The following is a 21,943-nucleotide window of genomic DNA, read 5'->3' on the forward strand; positions in this document are numbered from 1 at the left end:
GAGTTGGTCTTGCATCAAAACTCCCAACTTGGCGATTGTTGTCTCTCTGGTTAGCGTTTCATGATGCTGGGAATGATGCTTTTGCTCGGCCTCTTGGCCAGTCTCTTCTTCAGATTTGTGATATGGGCCGTTTTCGTATATCTGCGAGATCCCAAAGGCCTGAGGAAATACCCTCTGCTGCATCCATTGTCTGGCATCTCCGACATTCCTTTCATGCTGGAATCGATGCGTGGATTCCGCTCTGCTACACTCCTGCGGCTGCACTACGGACAAGGCCATCCAATCATTCGTTTAGGGCCGAACGCTCTGTCCTTTGCAGGAGGACAAGCTATCCCGGCTATCTACGGACATAGTACACCAACTACCAAGGATCGGCAATATTTGAATGCGGCGGGATCCCACTTCCACTTGGCTGATGTCGTCGATAAAAAGGAACACGCGCGAAAGCGAAAAGTGCTCGCCTCTGCGTTTGCCGCTAAACACCTTGAAGACTGGGAGTACAAAGTGGCAGACAAGGTACACCGTCTCATGCAACGCTTCGACCAGCACTTGGTACAAATGCCGGACGACCCATTGGATTACCGATCCTGGACCAACCTGTTCACGATCGATAGTCTCTGCGACATCTGCTTGAGCGAGCGACTGAACTGCATTGATCGTGGCACCGACAGTGTGACCGCTGAGGACTTGGCAGGTCGGACCAAGGAGGTCTCATTCCGCGATTGTTTATATGCCACGTTCCACATAGTGGGAGATCTTGTCTGGTCATATGAATGGTATCATGTGGTCTCCTGGGTACTGCAGCGTTTTAGTCGTCAGTATGCTCGCTTATCCCAACTCGGTAACGGCTGGTCTCAACTTGTCCACCATCTGACCAAGCGTCGGTGGGAGCGCTATGTCCGTGAGGAGCCGATTAGTGATATATTTGCCGCTCTTATGGAAGATCCCACGGGAAACCCACAAGATCTGGAGTGGGGTGAGGTGCTGGCAGAGATATCCCTCGCCATCAGTGGCTCGTCCTCCACGTCCAATTCTATTGCGAGCACCATGCAGTTGCTGATTGAGAATCCGGACAAGATGCGCAAACTACAAGAGGAAGTAGACTCAGTCATGTCGACACAGCTGGATGACAGTCCGGATGGGGACGCGCCCACGGTGGCCTCTTACGATCAGATCAAGTCTTTGCCATATCTGAGAGCGGTCATTGATGAGAGTCTCCGGTTGTATCCACCAATCTCCCATGGCTTACCCCGAGAGACGCCAAAAGAGGGCATGATGATCATGGATCAGTGGGTGCCTGGAAACACTACTGTTTCAGTGTCCGCATATGTTGCCCATCGAGATCCTTCTGTTTTTGATCAACCGGAGTCTTTTGTACCAGAAAGATGGTTAGGAGAGCAAGGGCGGGCCCTGCAAAGCCGTTTTATCGCCTTCTCGGCTGGTGCACGAGGCTGTATTGGGCGCCCGATCTCTTATCTACAAGCCAGCATCCTTCTAGCTAGCCTGGTGCACCGATATGACTTTGAGATGTGGGATTCGAGGTGTAAGCCCAGCAGGCGGGAAACAATGAATCTGATCATGGGTCCGATGCCAGTGAGGATCCAGAAACGCAGCACATAGTCATTCAAATGTGTTATAGGGAGCTGCCCTGCACAGATAGCCTGGCTACTTCTCTGGTGAGGGGGGTTGACTAGGGTTGGCTGCTATCTCAGCTTCTCTCTTAAGCCCCCTCGGGGGGGTTTAGCTAGCTAGATAGTGTAGGGAATCTAATCAGTGCGCTACTATATGGTCCGGATTGGCGAGATGCCTAGCATCTCGCCGTATGATTGGCTTTTAAGCCTTGTGGTTAGACTTTATTACCTGAGTAAGGAGAACTAATTACTAATTTCCAGAGTCACTGGATGATGGCGTACACAATTCGCGCTGAGGCTCTATCTCTAGTCAATGCAACAAATACCGCAAAAACTAGATCTTATTTATAAAGGTCTGCGGTCAAATGGTGGTAGTCTAGCAACGATGCTTATGACAATGTCTTTAGGTAACATCTGAGGAACGATAAGAGTAAGTATCAATTGGATGGCATAATCCTAATTTGTGAGGGACGAGGAGTACACTCTATCCGAGTCTTCGATTCTTGCCATTTCTTCCACCATCTCCTTCGCTATCCTGCGTGTCTTTCGATCCAGAGCAGTGACGAAGCTGATCCACTCAAATCTTTCCTTCCAGAACGCCCACCGTTCCTTTGACCACACTTCGGGTCCTGTCCACTTAGTTGGGAATTCTCTTCCCATTGATCCTTCCATTTCATATATCTCCTTGCCACAATGTCTGATCCACTGCGCTGCGGCGGGTACCCACCCATTGAGCGATCTGATATCAATATCCTCAAGCATGAGATCTCGCTGCTTACAATACTCCTCGTCGTCCTCATCATTGTCAAGGTCCTCGAGCTCTTGTTCGATGTCTTCATGGTGGAACTTCTCCCACGGTGCTTTCTCCAGTGTCTTTCTCAAGACCCAGCCACCGTGACGGAGATGACCGACTTTATTAGTACGGATGCCCCGAGCATAGAGCTTGGCTGCGAAAGAATTGACATTGATCCAACTTTGCCGCTTTTCGTCGCGTTGAGAATCATAAAATGGATGATCGACGTCTACTTTGTTAGTTTGAGGTTGTAGCTGATTTTGCAGAAGACATACAGTCAAAGACAAACTCAGTCATATATTCACTGAGCCCGTCCAGCCGACCAAAAGCTCCGTTGCAGTCAGACAGACCCTTCAGTTCCGCAACAAAGTCCACCAAGCGGTCAATCTGGTTTGTGAATTTACCGATTGCTGCAAAAAGGAGAGGCCATAGTGATGTGTAGTCGGGGTCTGGATTGGACTCCGCGATGAAGCACGACACTGCTTCTCTGGCTGCCGCCGATGGCGGTGTGGAAGGATCCGCCAAAAGTGACTTGATTGCTGAGAGCATGTTCGTAGGTGGGGGGTACTTTTTCTGGCTCTGCGCCGTGATGAAAGCCTCATATTCAGAATCCATAATGTTTAGATTTTGGAAATGCTGGACGGTTATGGTCGGTTGTTCTCACGAAGAAGATTTGAAGGGTGGTTCGTATTAAAAACCTAGGTCTGGGCTGTGATGGGATTCTAGTAATGCCAATCTGTTATCTGCGAGACGAGGCTGAATTTGCTAATTGTTCCTTCAAGGCTTAGCTTTTCAGCCAAGAATAATAGTATGACCAAGTGGAAAGGATGAATGTGAAACAAGAAATCGCCCCCACATTCTCCAACCCCAAAGGCAAGGCAGTGCAGTCTGTGGATCACTTAACGATGATCAACTCTAACAAACAAAGCAGTGCGGCACCGTCTATATTCCAGAGAAATTACTACTTTATTTCACAGAAAGGTCTTAATGGGCTCGAATTGAGATGGAGGCTAGCAGAGTGACGCGCAAAGCGATGCGCAAAGCGAATCTGGGCCAATAGTTGACCTCAAAAAAGGCTCTCTTTTCCCAAAGCACGAATCCATGTATAAAGATTAGGACCGGGTTTTATATGTTCATGTATGTAAATGACATATATAAAAGAACTTCTAGGTATTCTTGCCAGTTTTTAGAGATCAATGCCTGGTCTAAAAACTGTAGTCCGGCGTGTGCTTATTCTTCTGCCACAGGCTCTTGCTTCCCGACACTGTATACGTCTGAATAAGACCGTTGTTTGAAATTGGATCTGCTTCCTTTTTGCTTAGCCCCAGGGCTGAAACCTTGACTGTGGGTTCCTGCTATTCCGCCCCTTTTGCCTGAACGCTTGGATCTTCATACCAAAAGCATCATGATAATGGCTTCCGACAGGTATAAAGGAATCTCGAAAACCTGCCAGAGCTTCAGTTTATCAACTTACCTCTACAGGGCTCCCCAGCAAGATCTCAGTCTCTAAAGAAATCATTGCGGAAAACTTGTTTTTATAACTCCAAGATGCCGTCGCTCTTCCATTCTCTGGCTCTCAATGCTCTCCTGGCTGGCGCTCTTGTGGCCCAGGTCACCTATAGCAGATCTAATAACTAATAATCTTATAATCTAGCTAACTCTATTAAAATAGTTAATATTCCTAAAACCTACTAAATATACTATAGCTCTAAGGAGTACTATAAGTATATCTAGTTTAAGATTACCTAGTATAAGTAGAGTTGCATAACCGACCCGCAAAAATCGAATCCAACCCTCACCGAACTCGCAGCGGTGCGGGTTCGGGGGTAAGCCTAGGGAACTGCTTTGGGTTCGGTTAGGCTACCTCAGACCCGATCCRGGTTAGGTGAAAACCGTCGGTTACRGTTTCTGCGGTTTTTCGAGTTGGGTTTAACCAACCYGCACCATTTTACCTAGAAATCATTAAATTCTAAATATYCTTAAATAATATTAATATCACTAGATAGCCTAAATTAAGGGCTATCTAGTGATATAAATATCATTTAAAAATACCTAGTGGTTGCTGAGATATAAGGGAATAATCATTTCTGTTATAGGTTGGTATAAAAGTAGTATAGAGATATATATATATGGGCACCAAGGTCCGATAACTACTATATACTTTAAATAATTTTTAACCACCACCCATTCAACCCTATAGATATTGAATCAATATTTCTAATATGGATTAGAATGATTATAATTACTATATATTTCATATAAAAATTATGAATTTATATAAGCATGCTTGGTAAGGGGCCTTAGATAGGGCCCCTGGGGGGAATGGTAAGGGTTAAAATGGTCAAAATTAGCAGTTTAACCAACCCAAAACCGAACCGAATCTAACCATGGTTAGTTAGTATAGGCCTAGCTATACCTAGGTAGGCCTAGCGGCGGGTTTTTGCGGTTAAACCGCAACCAAATCGCATCGGGTTTGATTTGGTTTTGAGTTCTAAAATTTGGACCTGAAACTGCAGTGGTTCGGGTCCAACTAAGGTTGAACTCGCCTGAACTTACACCAAATGCAACTCTAAGTATAAGGCTAGTAAGGCCTCCCTATTAATCTAGGGTAAGCATTATAATAAGTACAACTCACAAGTAGAGTAGAGTTATAGAAGTTAGACTAAGCCTATCAACCCTATCTTCTATAAGAAGGCTAAGACTACTAAGAAGATTATCTAGTATCTTAAGTATACTACCTATATAATTACTTAATCTTATAATAGTAGTATAGTACTTAGTTATATTATCATATAGTTATCTAAAAGACTAAAAGTATTAAAGATATTCCTATTATAATTATTTCTTTCCTAATCCAACTGTAGTTAGATTTAGTATCTTATAATACTACTTAGTTATATACTATTTAGTTGTACACTGCTTAGTTATATTATTCTTAGTGATATTAAAACTATATAGGTGTATAAAATGTAGTCCTTAATCTAACTATAGTTAGATTAGAGTTGCATAACCGAACCGCTAAAATCGAATCCAACCCTCCAAACTCGCAGCGGTGAGGGTTCGGTTCCTAGCCCAGGGAATCGCTTCAGTTTCGGTTTAGGTAGGGTGAAACCAACTCGAGTTCGGTTAAAACCGTCGGTTACGGTTTTTAAGGATTTATTAGATCAGGTTCACCGAACCTAGAGTTGCATAACTGAACCGCTAAAATCGAATCCAACCCTCATCGAACTCGCAGCGGTGAGGCTTCGGTCCCTAGCCTAGGGAATCACTTCGGTTTCGGTTTAGGTAGGGCGAAACCAAGTCGAGTTCGGTTAAAACCGTCGGTTACGGTTTTTGAGGATTTATCGGATCAGGACATGAGGTATTGAGAAGGAGAAAGATTGCTGACGTCCCTATGTAGAGAATGGAGAGGGTCGACAGAGCCATTGACGTGAGACTGTGACATGCTTTTTAAGGGGAGAAAACCGCGCTGGGAAACTCCCTGACTCGAAGAGGTTCTCTTAAAGATGAGCATGGCTCGACCAGAACCTCACTCATGAATTGAAGATTTGTTCTGCGCTTTTCTGGGTATTAGGATTTTTAACGCGTCAGATTGTTGCGCGCCTAATCAGGAGAGTCGAAGGTAAGTTCTCAGAGGTTCTGCCAGCCAGCAGACGGCCCTACCGATAATCCAAGGGCTATCTGCCTCGGTTAGATAGCTTCATAGCATCTCTCCCTTTTCTAGATATCTACAAATCCACGCAGCTTCATCTTTCAGTTCCCTTAAGATAAGCCATGACTACTTTATTCACAGGGCCTTCGGGGGTATAAACTTTGAGTCTGGATGCTCATGAAATTGAATGAAGAAGTAAAACATGTTATGGTTCATGTCATATGTCGTAATTGATGCGCTCACTATGTGTTGGTAGAATATAGTTCATAGCTTATAGCTCCCCGTCCAACAGAAGCTGCAGTCTACTTGGGCAAAAAGGAGGCACAACACCCTTTTGTCTGGTGCTTGGCTTTCCTGCCAATAATTCAAGCACACCTAACTGAGAGAGAGACCTCTTCGGATCCTTCACCAATTCGACTCTTCGTACAATCATGTAAGTAGGAGCAACTTCTAACTAATGTTGGATAAGATGACCTGCTGGAATGTTTAATAATTAATCTTGCTAAAAGGGAATAGGCAGTGACCAGCCGTCCATGGGTATGGAATCTACTTATTCTGACTACTTATGTGACAAGACTGTTCTCATGGCCATGTGGCCAAAGTAAACAACAGAGAGATTAGAATAAGCTAGCAAGCAAACATAGTAGATTATCGGTGCCAGAGCAAGAGGACCCATATTCTAGCACCTAATATATGCTCGACAGAGGTCCGCCTTACAGCCCAATCATGACTGACAAAAGCAATCCAGACACTAAGAGAGTACCCCAGCTCCAGGTCGCCGTATAAGACCCATTATTTGATGAACCTTCCGCGCAACCAAATGACGATAGTTGCAGCGAGGTGGAAAGACATTGATATACTTGCTGCTGCTGAGATTGAGTTGTGGAGTTGCAATAGGCGTAGCAATCCTCCTGGTCGCTAGGGTAATACCCGACTTGACCGCTCACGCAACATTCTTTTAGCACGTCGTAGGGCGTTTGGGTGGCATTCGTTTTTTCAAATAGCGAAAGGCCGCAACTCTTCGGATAGGGCAATTCCGGCATAGAGTCGTTGTGATTCGCACAACGAGCTGGACCGGATCTGGCGAAGAAATCCATTGTGTAATGCTCTCTTTCTGTGGAATAGATGAAATTCTGAAAGAAAAAAAATAGATAAGAGCCTAGAAAAGTCTATGCCGACAAGAGAGTAAAAGGGAAATAAAGCCCCTAGGACTGATATTGGTGAGGGATGGAAGTTCTCAGAGCTTGCTAGGAATGAGAGCCCAGTGACTGCTTTAATAATTGAAAAGGCAGATGTCAAGGCTGTGGGAGATGCAGCAAAACGTATCCCTGCTGAGGATGGTTGGGAAAGAAGAAAGGAAGAGCAATGGGATCAGACAGCACCAGATTTTTAAAGGACCCATGCCGCTCCATTTTTATTGGGCCTCTTTCAGCGGTAAATCTTGTCTATGGTGTTTAGTGCATGGTCGCTTGCTAGACAACAATAATGCGACGACAAATGCGACAACACTTAGTGGAACGGTGGAAGATCCGCAATGAGCTTAGCCATGCCAAGTGTAATCGAGCTAATTCTACAACTGACCCCTTTTGTAGATTTGGTACTCGGATCCTGGCTGAGCATGGGTTCCCAATGTAACCCAAGGTGAATCTGCGAAGTTCAGCCTAAATACAACATATGACCTAGGCTTTAGTCTAAGCTTCAGGGGACTAGCCTAGCGGCAACACTAACCCACAAAGGGCGAAGTGTCCCTGTTAGGATAAAAGTTTAGTCTAGAGCTATCCCTGCAGCTTGTGTCTGAGGTCGGCCAGTTTTCTAGTAACACGAGGTACACTCTATTAGGTAGACGTCCGAGTAGCCACAACCTTCGGCTCCGCTCGAGCTATGTGTCCTAAGCCTTCGTCTAGGCAGCTCAGTTTTAAAACCCTGAAATAATGCCAATCAAATTTTGATCTAAGTAATAACCACATAGCGGAGCAATGTTGCATTGTTAACTAAGCGAACCATATCACTGCACATGGGCTTCCTCTTTATGTTGGCCACGCGCTAACTAGTCATATAGAACATATATATATATTAACACACAGCCTCACAGGTCATGTTATGTTTGGAGTGCACTGAGGCAATTTAGCCGGGTTGCACTATTCTGTCTCAGCGGTATAGAACGTCCGCGGGCTCTGTCCGCTGGGCCTCTCGAGACGTGGATATTAAGTGTCCATGTCTTGGGTGAGAAGCCAATCAGCGAACGGATATAAAACACGTCCCAAAGAGAATATAGTCGTATTTCAATATTTCACATAGGGTTTCGGACAACTCGAACGGGGTCTCCGGCGCTAATGTACCAGCCCAAGGAAGACAAACCTGGTCAAAGGATGAATGTTCCATGTTCAGGGTGAGAAGCTGAGTTAGTCCTGCAGTAGCCAAAGGACCTATACAGTAGCGCTACCGCCGATGTCACCTTGCTTGACAGGAGAGCTCTCCCTGGAGCATAAATTGGACTCTAGCTCAGAATCTACGCTGGATTCACCCATAAGCAGAAATGGGAGTCATCCCGTTTGGTCTCTGCTCTGCCGGGCAACAAATATATAAATTGGGCTTCTGAGCCGCTGCCAACTCAAGTCAGAACAGAGAAGGAAGTTCTACTCTTCCAAGGAATCTTAACGCATCGCGGGAAACGACTTTCCTTTCAAGATGATCATTTCTGTGCCTATATCGACCGTCTTGGCTTTCCTGCCAGCAGTTTTGGGTATTCCAACCTTGAACACACGACAGGATACCAAGGCTGTGGAGATTGAGGTCGAGCTTGTTGGTGATACTTCCAAAGTCAGTATCGCCGTCATCGATCAGGAAACGTCTGAGGTCCTGGGCCGGTCCTGCTCCAGCACTCTGAACTCTGGTGGCTTTGCCAACTTCCCCATCGCTACCAATCTCGACATTTATGGCGGCGGCAAAATCACCGTCGGCCCTACTGTGTACGAAGTGCACGAAAATCCCGAGTTTTCTGGTGGCATCACTTGTTCCAGGATCTACAACGATGCTGGCGCTTTCGTGACCTGCACTGCCTCCATACCCGTTTCCCTTCAGGCCACCGCGCTGGGTAAAAGCAGTCTCCCGGGCTGTTTCGCCAAGGGCGCTACCAGCAACCTGAAGAGAGCGTCCAAGTCCATTCGCACTGCCAATTCCTCACCTGAGCCAGCAATAGCGCCGCTCAACGAAACCGTCCAGCAGGCGAATCATTCCCTCCATGCTCGGCAGTATGAATGCTCTCAATGGAATTATTATACTAGAAATGTTGGAGATGGAAACCCGCACCAAAACTACTGGGACAAGCAACTCAGCGTAAGTGCCCACCTCCTCTTGAGTGTTTATCAGGAGGGCTAATAAACGAGGACTAGGAAAACATAAACTGTGGTGCTTCACCATCATGCAGTGTTGGGCATGAGCAAAGCTCATCTTTTTCAGTCGAATGGTCCGCTAGTGCAGCTGCGTTTGAATGGATTTCCGGCGGGTTTGCTGTGCAAGAAGAGTGGACGACTGGCAATGAGTACACTTGCTTCGGAAACCAAGGTGACACAGTTTGTGTCTGGTACAACACCGCCCACACTGCCTATACGGTCCAGAATTGGGAGGAAAATGTGTGCACCTCTCCCACTCAGTCAGGCGATCCCTACGTCATGTTCTCACCAAACCAGAACAATGCTGGAGGCGGCTACTACTGTGTCGTGGGGACTTGCCGCAGTGAGGGGCAGGGATACTGGGACAAGAGTGGCCCTGCTGGCGGCCCGCCCTAGATTGGGCTATATATCAGCAGTACCAGATACGTCGTCTCAAGGTCACTTGCCTGAAGGCCTCTATCTGAGTATCATCATTCTCTGAGGCCATCTGCCACCTACATCTATCCGTGGATAGATGCTTGTCTTTGTTTATAATTGTATGCAATGTCTCAATGCCAGACAGCGACTTCCAAGGTTTCCTTTGGTAGGTCGTCTAGCTGCTCTATATCCTGGTTCTTCTTGAGCTCTCCAGATAGGCCTTATCACTCAAGAATTATAAGGGTACTTTCTTCCAAAAACATGGTATGATTCGACATATTAGGTGTAGTGTCAACTCTGCACCGCTGGCAACCTGATCGGTCACCCTGCTCTAAGGCCCTAGAAAGCAGATGGCTATAGGTAACAAAATCAGAAACCCATTCTACATTTACTCTGAGGAGATTAAGAACAGAGTGCTTTGTTCTAGGTAACTTTTCATCATCATCGTCATCATCATCATTACTTGCAACATCATTATCCTCACTATTGCCAGTGGGTATTACTATATCTTCAAGCTCATCACTTTCTTAGAAATATCCGCGAGCAGCTATTTATTAATTAGCAGGGAAAGGATCAGCTCAATAATAAAGTGCTTGTGATAGTCATATCTTTATATTGCTGGGTTACCATGATTGCTTCATCCTTCCACATTTGAAGATGAAGCTGACATATGCAAGAGTGTGTAGCCGTATTCAAATGGTGCCGCCACAATGTATAGAGAATTTAACATCAAAAGTCTCTAGGCATGCCACTCCAGGGAGTTTGGATATGCTTGAAAGGGTTTCCTCAGCCCAAAGTTGCCAATGGGGAAGTTTACGTAGCTCAATTCTCTGGGTACGGTGAAGTAACTCCAGATTTAACTACCTAAATCTTACCTGGAGGGGAGATAACTATTATTGAATTATAATACCACTAGGCCAAAAAGGCGTCCGGACATGGTCCTCATCAGTCTAGGGTCTCATATCCATAGTCATAGTGGTATTATATTTTAACAACTATAGAGCGGAAAGTACCGGATCACTTTCTATTTATATCCGACATTTTCCGATGATGACTCCCCGCGACAAACAACACTCGTTCGTTTTCAGCAACCAGGCAGCGCACCCTGACGAACTTCAACCAGCGCTTGCACAATGTCTTCAAAACCCAAGACAAAAGTGGCTTGCAAGTCTTGTAATCTCCGCCGAGTCAAATGCGATCGGACCGAGGACAGAGCGTGTTTCAACTGTCGAGTGGCCGGACGGGAATGCCAGCCGATCGTCTCACGACGTGGAAAGTACTAACACCCTTGTCAAGCTGGTTATGATCTGAGATACTAAATTTATCTAGATACAAGCGTTCCAATATTAGAAGCCATCGGGGTGGATCAGCTCGTCGAGCAGCTGTTCAATCTCAAGATGGGAGTCGCGGTAGTCCAGGAACGCAACCTCCAATAGCTCAAGACAGCGCCGGTCCAAATGCTATACAGCTTGAGACGGCTGGAGTCGAACATTATGGAACTGGTCAACCGTGCAGCCCGGGCTTTATCAACAGGGCCAGTGACCCAGGTCGCGGCAAGGAGATGGTATACTACGGAGACTCCTTCAATCTCAACTACGTCCTACGCGAGATGGTGAATCCGTTCCAGGACGATTTTGACAGCTCGTCCTTGAAACTTGGCATTGAGGAGTTGTATTTGAACCACTTGGGACAGTCGACGAAGGATCAGCTCGACGCTCATGAACGCAGCGAGCGCATCCGCTTACAAGAAATGGGCGCATTCCAGCATCTCGACAAAGAGATAAGCGACGCACTTATCCAGTCGTTCTTCGCTGTAGTGTATCCACTCTGCCCTATCTTCGATCTGTCAGAGTTTGATACCAAGTACAACGCAGGGGAGATCTCCCCGCTTGTATTGCAGGCGCTGTATTTTGTCGCGGCGGCTCACTGCGAGTTGTCATTGATCGAAAAAGCGGGATTCTCCAGTCGCTATATAGCCACCTTCACATTCTATCAAAGAGCAAAGGCATTGTACGATGCGAACTATGAATCGGACGCTATTGCTACTGTCCAGGCCTTGTACCTTCTCTCCTATTGGTGGGGTAGCCCTTTGGAGCAAAAGGATATGTGGCACTGGACTGGGCTTGCTGTTGGCCTTGCACAAACTCTCGGTTTGCACCAGAGGTTAGTTGATATCGCTATTTTGTCTGGATTTGCGGAGACTGATTGTTCAATGAAGCAAGGCATATGAAGGTTTGCCGGAAAGGCAACAGAAGTTGTGGAAACGTATCTGGTGGACCGTCTATGTATGTGTGGACACGACCGACAAAACCCAACTGACCGAACGATAGAGTCATGATATCCTTATAGCCCTTACGTTGGGCAACACTCCGCACGTCAATGAGGCATATTGTAGCGTGACCTTGTTGTCCGAGGCAGATATTGAAGACGATGAGGACGACTTGCAGGATACGTATCTGTTTAGAAGTTACACTCAAGGAAGTCGCCTGTACATCGTTTATCTTGTGGACTTGACCAAGCGAGGTATATATCCCACGATCGCTCACAAACAATGCTAACTGCTCCCAGTCAGTCAGTGTCTCGAGGCCCTCTTCGGTGCCTGCTCGGATGAGTCCAGAATACAAACCAGTCTTGACAGAATCTCATCTTGGCAAACGACCCTTCCCCAAGTCCTACAGCGGAACAACTCAACAATTTCTTTGCAGGATGGCTATTGGGAGTCTCTGATCCACCTGATCTACAAGTACAGTCATCCACAATTAGTTAGATGAATGATAGCTGACAAAGAGTGGCAGTACATGCCAAATTCTTCTACATAGGAACGGCTTCCATAACCCAGACCGGCTGAAGATGGGGTCTCTGCCTTMTGATGCTGCTGTCAATATTGTGCGGATCCTCGAGGACATGATGTCCTCTGAGGTTCTTACCGTGTCGTGCCCCCGAACGTATGCTGCTCATCTCTACAGACCCAATCAGCAATGAGGCTGACAGACAACAGGCTACCGGCTATATTTGCCTCCCTAAGTGTCCAAATTGCGAATATTAGTGGAAACTCAGCGGATGGAACCAAAATTGCAAAGCATAGAGCGCGCTTCTGCATGCTTGCCCTGAAAACAATGCAAGATCGTTGGACTCCGATCCTGTGGTACTATCCTATGTTCTTGAAAATACTGCACAAAATGGGATGTGAAGTTCCAGATGGCGAGAAATACAGCAGTCATTCATCCCACGATCATTCCTCTGGAGCCTCAAGCACCACTGAGCTTCTTCCTGGTACTCTGTGGCGACAGCCGCAACGCAACCAGGTTTCCGAGATTCCTAGCGGGTCTTTCATGGGCCAAATCGCGACAGAGGAGGCCGAATACAGTGCAATGATGGAGTGTTTTCCATTCTCGAGCTTCTTGACTGACAGTATTTCTGGACAATCCGACAACCCGTTTGACCAGGAGGGCAATGCTTAACCATACCCCTTATCTCCGATACCACATCCTCGTCACCTTTGTACGACTGATCTTCCTCTTCAGCTGGAGAATACCATATAGAAGCGCCTCCGGCGTCGGCGGACAACCTGGCACATAGATATCCACCGGGACCAATCGATCCACACCGCGGACAACACTATACGAGTGATGATAATACCCACCCCCGTTCGCACAACTTCCCATACTGATCACCCACTTCGGATCGGGCATCTGGTCGTACAGCTGACGCAGCGCCGGCGCCATCTTGTTGGTCACAGTTCCAGCGACAATCATGACATCCGATTGACGGGGCGAGGCACGGAAGATGATTCCCTGTCGGTCTTGGTCATATCGTGGCATCGAGGCGGCCATCATCTCGACGCCGCAGCAAGCGAGGCCGAAGGAGAGGGGCCAGAAGGAGCCTTGGCGGGCCCAGTTGATGAGGGAGTCGGTTGTTGTTCTGAGTAGGTTAGTACGTTGCGGGCGGATGGAGGATATAGACTGACAGTATATGGTGTAGCTTGCCGGCATTTTCATCTTTGCTCTGGTTGAACGAAGTTGGAAGCGAGGGGTTGGTTACTGTGTGCTTTTGCCAGTTGGAGGATGCTCGCAGCTGGAATGATAGCACCTTTGCTCTCGAACGAGTATCGACCGCTTGAGTATTTCCATATCGCCCAGATATATCAGGCTTGGAGCACAATGGTCGGAGAGATGTATATAATCGAGCTCGCATCTTTTTGTCAACGGATATCAGTGTGATGTAGTTAATAAATCCCCCATCCAAGGACAAAGATCATGGAAAATATGCCAGCTATAAAAAGGGGCAGCGCAATATAAAACCAAGTATAATATCGCCGATATGGCTGTCATTCAGCTAGATCCCAAGTCGGCGATATGAAGTCTTGGCGCAGGCATATCGCCGAATTGAAACTTCCATCGCAAACAGATAGATATGAATCCTCAACACTAGAGCCAATAACTGCAATAGCTGTAAGGATAGTACCTTATTGAGGGAGAGCCTTGTTTGCAAGAAGTCAACTGAATAGGTGTTATATGCGCAGTCATCAGATCAAAAGTACCCTCGGCGTTGGCAATGCTTCAAGTTAGCAGTAGCTTTCTACAACCAGCCTATATAGAGAGGGATAAGATGGTCCGTGTTCTTTTAGATAGCGCATCCAGAGAAACTGAAATTATTAAGTCAACAATAGCCTGAGCGATTAGTGCAGATCTATTAGCTTACGGTGTGACAAGCACGGAGATATCTATAATTGTACAATTTAAGCTTCTAACAGTTAAGGATTGTTTTTTCCTAGGCAAATAAAATTACTACATTAACAGACTTGATCTCACACTAACTGCTGGCAGAACACTTGAACTAAGTGCTCGTGAGAATCACATCCAGGGGGAGTGTACAAGGACACAATGAAGAATTAGAATTTGGCAGACCTGCTGACCATTAACACCGAGAAGCAAAAGTTCGGCCAAAACCTGCTCCCGCCGCGTCTCAGGAGAGAGGGACTCCCAACAGATACGTAGTTAAGTTTAGATTCCCCGACTTCTTAAAGGATATAGCTAGGTCAGCCACGCACAGCAGGTTAGGTATACGCGATCTCCTGCCAAGTTAACATGAGTTTTCTCACCGTTACCTAGTTTCAGGTCGGTTTCGCGAACCATCGGTCTTCTCCTTCATCCAAGAGGAGAATCAACATCCGGATTATGATACTGGGAAATATTATCTTGCTGGTATTGGAGAGACTATGTCCGGGCGATATCGTATTATCTCGACGCCCGGTCGGGGCACTAATTCTACAGTTTGGTTGGCAAAAGACACAACTCTGTTAGTTTTGGCCCTTCCATGCATGTTTAATAACACTGTGAAGTTAATATGTGACCTTGAAATTATAAACTGTGGCAAGCAAGAACAAAGATCTGCCAATGAAAAGTTGGAAATGTCGCGACACATCTCTCAGCTGCAGTCTAGTCAAGTCGCGTGGTGACAACCAATAGTGCGTTACAGCAAGATAACTGCAGTGGAGCAATAGACGGATCAATCATTGAAAAGAACCCTGCAGACGAAGCCCCAGAACCCTGAAAAAAGGGGAGAAGCCAGTCCGAAGCAGGCAAGCTACATAGAAGCAAAACCTGTTTCAGCGCTAAGCATATCTTAATTGTTTCACAGCCCCACAGCCCTAAGGCACCAGCCGTAAAAGACATGTAGGACGCATGATATGGCCCTTAATTATATGACCTCTGTATGTATTCCTGTACTCCGAACAGGAGCCAATTGGCTGTCGCGCCAGAGCATCACAGTCGCAAAGCAACGGCATCATCGGTGTTGGTAGTTGATACGCGGGGGATTTCCGAGGCGTTCCCTAAGTATTACATGGTGAGCCATTGGCGCAGTTTCGGACAAGCTAGCCGCTCCTGAAGAATAGTAGTAACTGCACAGAAACGAAGGTGTCCGCGGCTCCCGTCGGCCACCAATCTTCCGGCTCGGACCACTAGCTCGCCTTCTTGGATCTTCCCCATACATGCCTATCTTCATACAATTATAAACTCCCAGATCCGGGGCGATTGAGATTCCCACAGCGCTCCTTTCCCCCGCCCCCCAACGGTTATTTCTCTTTCAGCCTCCTCGGAGGGTTTCCTGGTATACACGCGGCCTTTGCGCAGCTTTTGTTGCTGTGGTGTTGCTCCAATACTTGCTCTTTGTGACAGACATCTCACCCGTTCTCGACCAAACATGGCGCCGAGGAAGGATTTCAAGGCTAAGGCCCCGATACAGCCAGTTCCGGAAAAACGGGGGTATGAGTTTGGTGGCCCGTATGTTGTCTAAAGTATCGCATACTTGAAACCCAGAACTGACTCTCGACAGTCTCGGCGCGTTTGTATTCATTTTCGGCCTCTCAACTCTTATCTACAGCCTCACCTTCCTGTGTAACGATGTGTCCGGCTGTCCTGCTCCGTCGCTGCTGAATCCCTCGACGTTGTCCCTGGACAAGTTAAAGGAGGAGGTTGGTTGGCCACAAGCAGGCCTCAAAGCATTCTTTGACATTCGGGTGACCCTGTGGGTACTGAGTTATTACCTACTCAGTCTGGTTCTGTACGTGTTTCTACCAGGTGAGGTGGTCGAGGGCACGGAACTGGCCTGCAAGGGAAGGCTTCGCTACAAGTTCAATGGTATGAAACCTGGAACTTTTTTCTATATGGCATTGACTGATGGAATTATAGCCTTTTCTTCTGCCGTTTTGATCCTCGGTGGTTTAGCTTTGGGCACATACGTGTACGGTGCTGACTTCATCATATGGACTTTTCTCTGGGATAACTACGTGCAGGTCATCACGGCAAACTTAATGATTTGCATGGCCCTCGCTGTCTTTGTTTATGTGAAAAGTTTCTCCGTCCCTGCACCTGGTCAACCCAACCCCGAGCTGAGAGAATTGGCACCAGGGGGTCACACTGGGAATGCTCTGTATGACTTCTTCATTGGCCGGGAGCTTAATCCTCGGCTGCAGTTGCCCATTCCCTTTGTTGATGAGGCCTCACGAACGATCGATATCAATGTATGGTGCGAAATGAGGCCAGGTCTGCTTGGGTGGATCATATTGAATTTGTCCAACATTGCCCGCCAATACAGGACGTATGGCTACATTACCAACTCCATCGTCCTCAGTACCGTATTCCAAACCTTCTATGTTCTGGATGGGCTGTATATGGAGCCGGCCGTGCTAACCACAATGGATGTGATTATGGATGGATTCGGTTACATGCTCTGTTTTGGACACCTGGTATGGGTACCATTCATCTACAATATCCAAACCAGGTACCTTGCGGTTTTCCCCTTGGAATTGAGCTTGAAGGGCATTCTTCTGATCTTGACTGTTACCGGCGCGGGGTACATGATCTTCCGCGGTGCCAACAATCAGAAGAACCGTTTCCGCAGGGACCCAAACGATCCACGCGTGAAGCATATCAAATACATCCAGACGTCTAGTGGCTCTAAGCTAATGATTTCTGGCTGGTGGGGACTGGCGCGCCATTTCAATTACTTGGGCGATTGGCTGATGTCTTGGTCATATTCATTGCCCACCGGCGTTGCTGGCTACACCATAGTTGAAAGTATCAATAGCAGTGGCGACGTGCAGAAGCAGGCCATTCAGACTCCCGAAGTACGCGGGTGGGGAATGATTTTCACCTACTTCTTCCTGCTTTATTTCGGTCTCCTGCTTATTCACCGGGAGGGGCGTGATGAAGAAAAGTGCAAGAGGAAATATGGCGCTGACTGGGAGCGCTATACGTCTATTGTTCGCAGCCGTATCATTCCTGGTGTCTACTAGCGTTTCAGGCCAATGATGCTGTGCTGCGGCGAATCTGTATATATACCTTGGTACAGACGAGCTCGAGAATCCAGGGTTAGTCTTAGGTTTACTATATCATGATAAAGTTTGTTAGAACAAGTCACCTAGGGACAACTGCATAGCGTACCGGTCTGCACAGTACGTATCCCACCCTGCATCTCTTCAATTGCCAGGCCGGTATTGGGGCAAGTATGCCAGCTTCACCCAACTTCTGAATAGAACACATTTGTCCTAATTTCTCACTGCGAATAGTTTTCTGGAAAATCCCGCTGGGAGCTGGAACTCCCTTTGTTGGTAATACTGTACTGGGAAAGATGAAGTGATCCAAATCCTCCAGCAAACAAGGTTAGATCTTGAATCAAATGATATACAGAATGGCGATATCTGCAGATTTTCATGCTATTGACCAACCCCGCCTAACATATCCCCCTAATAAAAAGAAGCTGAGAAATGAAGCGAAGACACGTTTAATCAATCTACTGACAGTCGACGGCTATACCGAGTGTCAACAACAGGACTCGGTGACGCGGAAACTCTATGGAAGCCATGGGTAGCATGCGGCCATTGGCTCTCCCCATGGGTAATCTTCTTCAGTCCATAGTCGAAATTCAGGATGCATTGGAACGCAAATCCCAGGGTCAATACAGTAAGACCAACGAGACATAAGCGAATAGCAGCATCATACCATTGCTGACATTTGCATGTAGTGAGTCTCTGGTGAGCAAAATGATCCGGCTGAGCAGATATGTGATTAACACGAGGAAACAGAGCTGATTTCCGTCAGTGACTAGTCTTAGAGACGAATATGGGAGGCTCACAATGATAAAACCCATGGCGATTTTAAGTTCCGCTGGCCGTATGTATATCCAGATACCCCTGGAGATGTCTACGAGGTGATTACCCATCCCGTCAGTAGAACCTCGCAAAGAAATGATGGCCCCTTCTATTTTAGCGTGTTGCAACACGGCATATACGACAACGCAGATGTCGCTGGCACATATGGCGAGGAGGGATATGTTGTTCTTGTGGTGAATTGCATCCAGAGAGAGAATTACTTCATAAATGCATGCAAAAGGCATGATGCCTATGCCAATAGGAACAATATAGGAGGCGGGAACTTGCGTTACATTGGGTTTGACCCAAGATTGCCACTGCACAGGAATGTATCTATTGCATGTGAGAATGGAATTGCTGGGTACCACACCAGCACTTACCTTCAAGAATAGCAATAAGTAATGCTTGTATTAAAAGAGTACCACAGAACCACCACTCATTCCTGCTGAGCCTATACATCTTCTTGCAATATGAGTGCAATCACTAGACGCAGAAAGAATAGAGAGGATATAAAGTTGGTGATCAATAAAGTTGATAACTAATCTTTATCTGCTAGGCTAAGCAACTCAAACCTTTCAGGCTGAAGTGCTAGGCAGCATCAGCTTATTTTAGGACGCCGCCACCCAAAACATAGTTAGTTAGTGTGTTGACTAGACACTAGTTAACTGACCCTTTAATCTGGTGAACTAACTAAAGTAACTATAGAGTAACTAGTGAATTTGATAACTGGACAACAAGGGAGCTAGTCAACTAGTCAGACCTAACAACTTTGCAGCTGAGAGATTCCCTAAGTCATAGTAATTTACTGTCTAAGTATGTTGTCACACAGCTTATTCCCATTGTAGTAAGTGAACTGCCTTCACAAAGAGGAGTTGACTGCAGTCGTCATCTGCAACCTGTCTGGCTTCTCAGCTTCCCTCCTCCCACTAAAAGCGTACCTTTACAATAGAAGCTTCAAGAACAGGGGCTTCCTTCCTTCAATGGCAACTTACACTCTGAGGGGCTTTAACCTGAATGCCGACGCCAAACATCTCACTCACTGCAAGAGTGTTCCGCCTAAACTTCCTGTTTAAGATTAGTGGCCAGCGCATTGAGCTTCTCCCGTATCAACGAGCCTCATTCTTTCTAGATACCACTGTAGGAATATCGTCCTCTATGGCTCTGTATTCTCCTGTCTCTCCTTTTGTGCCATCGCTGCTCACGGATGTACCCTCCTTCCCCACCCCAGCTGTTTGAAGCTCATTTAGATCCCGGTCCTTATCATGTCGTTGGCTGGTGGATCCCCACCAGGCCCACTATCCTCGTTTTAGGGCTCGAGGCTGCGTTTCCACTTCATCCTGTGCTGAAAAGGATCTCTGTGATTGCTCTGAATTAGCCTCGCCTCCGCTGGAGGAGGAAAGAGGGGCGATCTTAACCCTTTTCTTCCATTGTCCACAGGTTTCGTCCAATCCGTCGCTGGAAAATGTGTCATCTGAACCAAACATCGACATCCTCAGGGTCGTGGGGCCTAACCTGACGGGCGGCAACAATTCCAGCATCTAGCCGGAAGTATAGAGCTATCACTTCGCTCCAAAGCTTACGGCTACTAGACATCTTAATAGACAAATCAGCCTCCTGCTTAGCCTAAATACTATACAATTGACGGGGAGACAACTCATTCAAGCCCTTGGCATGCTTAACAAACCGACACTCCTTGCTAAGTCTCATAATTAGTCAGCCACTGCGCGCTAACTAAACTAATAGTATTTAGCAGAGTTATAAGAATGTGAAACAGTGAGGGACTTGTTGTTAGAGCTAGTGTCAAAAAATAATGTTACTAATAGGTATGCCTTCAGTGAAAGGATTGTCACTGACCTCAAAGAGGTCAGTAAAGAAGTATACATATACAGATGATATATACAACGGATGTTTCAGGAATTCTTACTGGTGTGCATCAGGAATGATGCTCTAATCCTTTCAATCTAGCTAAGCTAGTATATATAACGGGAAAACCGACCTCGGTATGGAGAGTATAAGGCTTACCTAAATTTCTGGGATTCCCCAGGTTAGAAACGGTGGTAGGTTCAAGCGATCTCATTGGTCGAACCAGGATTCAGCAGATGGTATCGTTAGGTTCAGTATAGTTAACAATATGCCCGTAGGAGCATTAATATCGGGATACAGTTCTGAAAACTGAATATGACGAGGTGAAAACCCATAATATCATAGAGCTCAGAGTCCTGAAGCCCGGTAGGTGAGCACTTATGTCACGTCTTAGATCTCTACTCTGTTCCACACTAGTCCTACACTGCCCTTATTTCAGGGACCGCTTGGATTGCCTGCTTTTCATCCCACTATATGGCCATTTCTCCTCCATGTGAACAAACTCGGACCACAAGCATTTCCTCCAATATCCCTACCCGAAGGCGCATATACTGTATTGAATCTCAGTTTGCACAGTGCCCTCAGGCCGACCTTGACCTACATACGCGACCAAGGCGTGAAATTTAAGTCTATTGAGCGGGTATGATTGGACAGAAGAGCTCATAAATAGAGCGAACGAGGTAGGCCAATTGATTAATTTAAGACTCCTCTACTTATGCTAACCGAGACAAGAATCAAGCTCTGCAAATTGGACATCGGACGGTTTGGGCAACCCAACGGATAATAATCCTTCAGATGGTTCAGGGTGCTAGTTCATCTTTTCCGGGCCGCACAATCGCATCTAGTACCAAGCGAAGAGGACACAGCTGCACTACCTCTTCCGTTAAGGCTACCCTCCCAACAACTGCGATGGGTCGATCGGAGGGGCTCCGGTCGCGGTGGCTTAGAAAGTTAAGGTAAAAACCTGGAATTGCCCGCGCTCATGGGATGCAAGTACAGTGTGTCTCGCATAAAAAGAATTCTCAGGGCGTCTGGGTCTGGATGTCGAAAAAGCAAAGGCTGCCAGAGATGAGTGTGTCACAATCACATCTATCTCCAAACATCTTCCTCTGATTCGCCAAGGCCCAGTCGAACGATGCATCTACCAAGCGACACCGTCCGACCCATACAACACTCGGATAAATCCACCCTCGAGGCTCTGTTGTACTCCCCCAAACTCCCCCTCACCATAAACTGCCTATTATTGAAAGAACGGCAAAAGGGAGCAACCCAAAGAAAGAACTACGCCAGCGTCTACAATAAATTACATACCACCAAGAGCTAGTTGTTGTCCGTCTGCGACAACATAACCGGTGAAATCACCGGGCTTCTCGCGCTGAATCAGAAGCAACCAGCCTTGTCTCTCCCCTCCCCTGACAAAAAATCAGCAAACAAACATAGTGAGCCCGAGCCCTCCGCCTTCTTTAATCCTGAAGTTTTGTGTGCAGATCTCGAAGCTCTGAAGCCACAGTCGTCAAGGCGGGCAACATGCGTAAGCTATCT

General features: G+C 46.8%; 7 protein-coding genes across 7 annotated transcripts; 5 read left to right on the forward strand and 2 right to left on the reverse strand.

Annotated features, from left to right (window-relative positions):
* Positions 1–63: 63 nt before the first annotated feature.
* Positions 64–1,620, forward strand: Asppvi_003717 (cytochrome P450; the record flags this gene model as incomplete). Its single annotated transcript, XM_043299678.1, has 1 exon — positions 64–1,620. The coding sequence occupies one exon, from the start codon at positions 64–66 to the stop codon at positions 1,618–1,620; it is 1,557 nt and encodes a 518-aa protein (XP_043155613.1).
* Positions 1,621–2,087: 467 nt separating this feature from the next.
* Positions 2,088–3,039, reverse strand: Asppvi_003718 (DUF3632 domain-containing protein; the record flags this gene model as incomplete). The annotated part of the gene is made up of 2 exons (XM_043299679.1): positions 2,088–2,653; positions 2,700–3,039. The coding sequence occupies 2 exons, from the start codon at positions 3,037–3,039 to the stop codon at positions 2,088–2,090; spliced, it is 906 nt and encodes a 301-aa protein (XP_043155614.1).
* Positions 3,040–8,764: 5,725 nt separating this feature from the next.
* Positions 8,765–9,864, forward strand: Asppvi_003719 (uncharacterized protein; the record flags this gene model as incomplete). Its single annotated transcript, XM_043299680.1, has 2 exons — positions 8,765–9,412; positions 9,469–9,864. The coding sequence occupies 2 exons, from the start codon at positions 8,765–8,767 to the stop codon at positions 9,862–9,864; spliced, it is 1,044 nt and encodes a 347-aa protein (XP_043155615.1).
* A 1,071-nt stretch (positions 9,865–10,935) lies between these two features.
* Asppvi_003720 (fungal specific transcription factor domain-containing protein) lies at positions 10,936–12,656 on the forward strand (the record flags this gene model as incomplete). Its single annotated transcript, XM_043299681.1, has 6 exons — positions 10,936–11,161; positions 11,215–11,294; positions 11,354–12,048; positions 12,104–12,170; positions 12,216–12,408; positions 12,454–12,656. 6 exons carry the CDS (start codon positions 10,936–10,938, stop codon positions 12,654–12,656), a joined length of 1,464 nt encoding a protein of 487 aa, XP_043155616.1.
* Positions 12,657–12,792: 136 nt separating this feature from the next.
* Positions 12,793–13,346, forward strand: Asppvi_003721 (uncharacterized protein; the record flags this gene model as incomplete). The annotated part of the gene is made up of 2 exons (XM_043299682.1): positions 12,793–12,830; positions 12,884–13,346. 2 exons carry the CDS (start codon positions 12,793–12,795, stop codon positions 13,344–13,346), a joined length of 501 nt encoding a protein of 166 aa, XP_043155617.1.
* A 9-nt stretch (positions 13,347–13,355) lies between these two features.
* Positions 13,356–14,079, reverse strand: Asppvi_003722 (NuoB/complex I 20 kDa subunit family protein; the record flags this gene model as incomplete). Its single annotated transcript, XM_043299683.1, has 2 exons — positions 13,356–13,806; positions 13,853–14,079. 2 exons carry the CDS (start codon positions 14,077–14,079, stop codon positions 13,356–13,358), a joined length of 678 nt encoding a protein of 225 aa, XP_043155618.1.
* Positions 14,080–16,089: 2,010 nt separating this feature from the next.
* Asppvi_003723 (erg24, C-14 sterol reductase) lies at positions 16,090–17,683 on the forward strand (the record flags this gene model as incomplete). Its single annotated transcript, XM_043299684.1, has 3 exons — positions 16,090–16,169; positions 16,222–16,526; positions 16,578–17,683. The coding sequence occupies 3 exons, from the start codon at positions 16,090–16,092 to the stop codon at positions 17,681–17,683; spliced, it is 1,491 nt and encodes a 496-aa protein (XP_043155619.1).
* Between the last annotated feature and the right edge of the window lie 4,260 nt (positions 17,684–21,943).

This window comes from Aspergillus pseudoviridinutans (assembly GCF_018340605.1).
Source record: "Aspergillus pseudoviridinutans IFM 55266 DNA, scaffold_2, whole genome shotgun sequence".
NCBI lineage: Eukaryota > Fungi > Ascomycota > Eurotiomycetes > Eurotiales > Aspergillaceae > Aspergillus > Aspergillus pseudoviridinutans.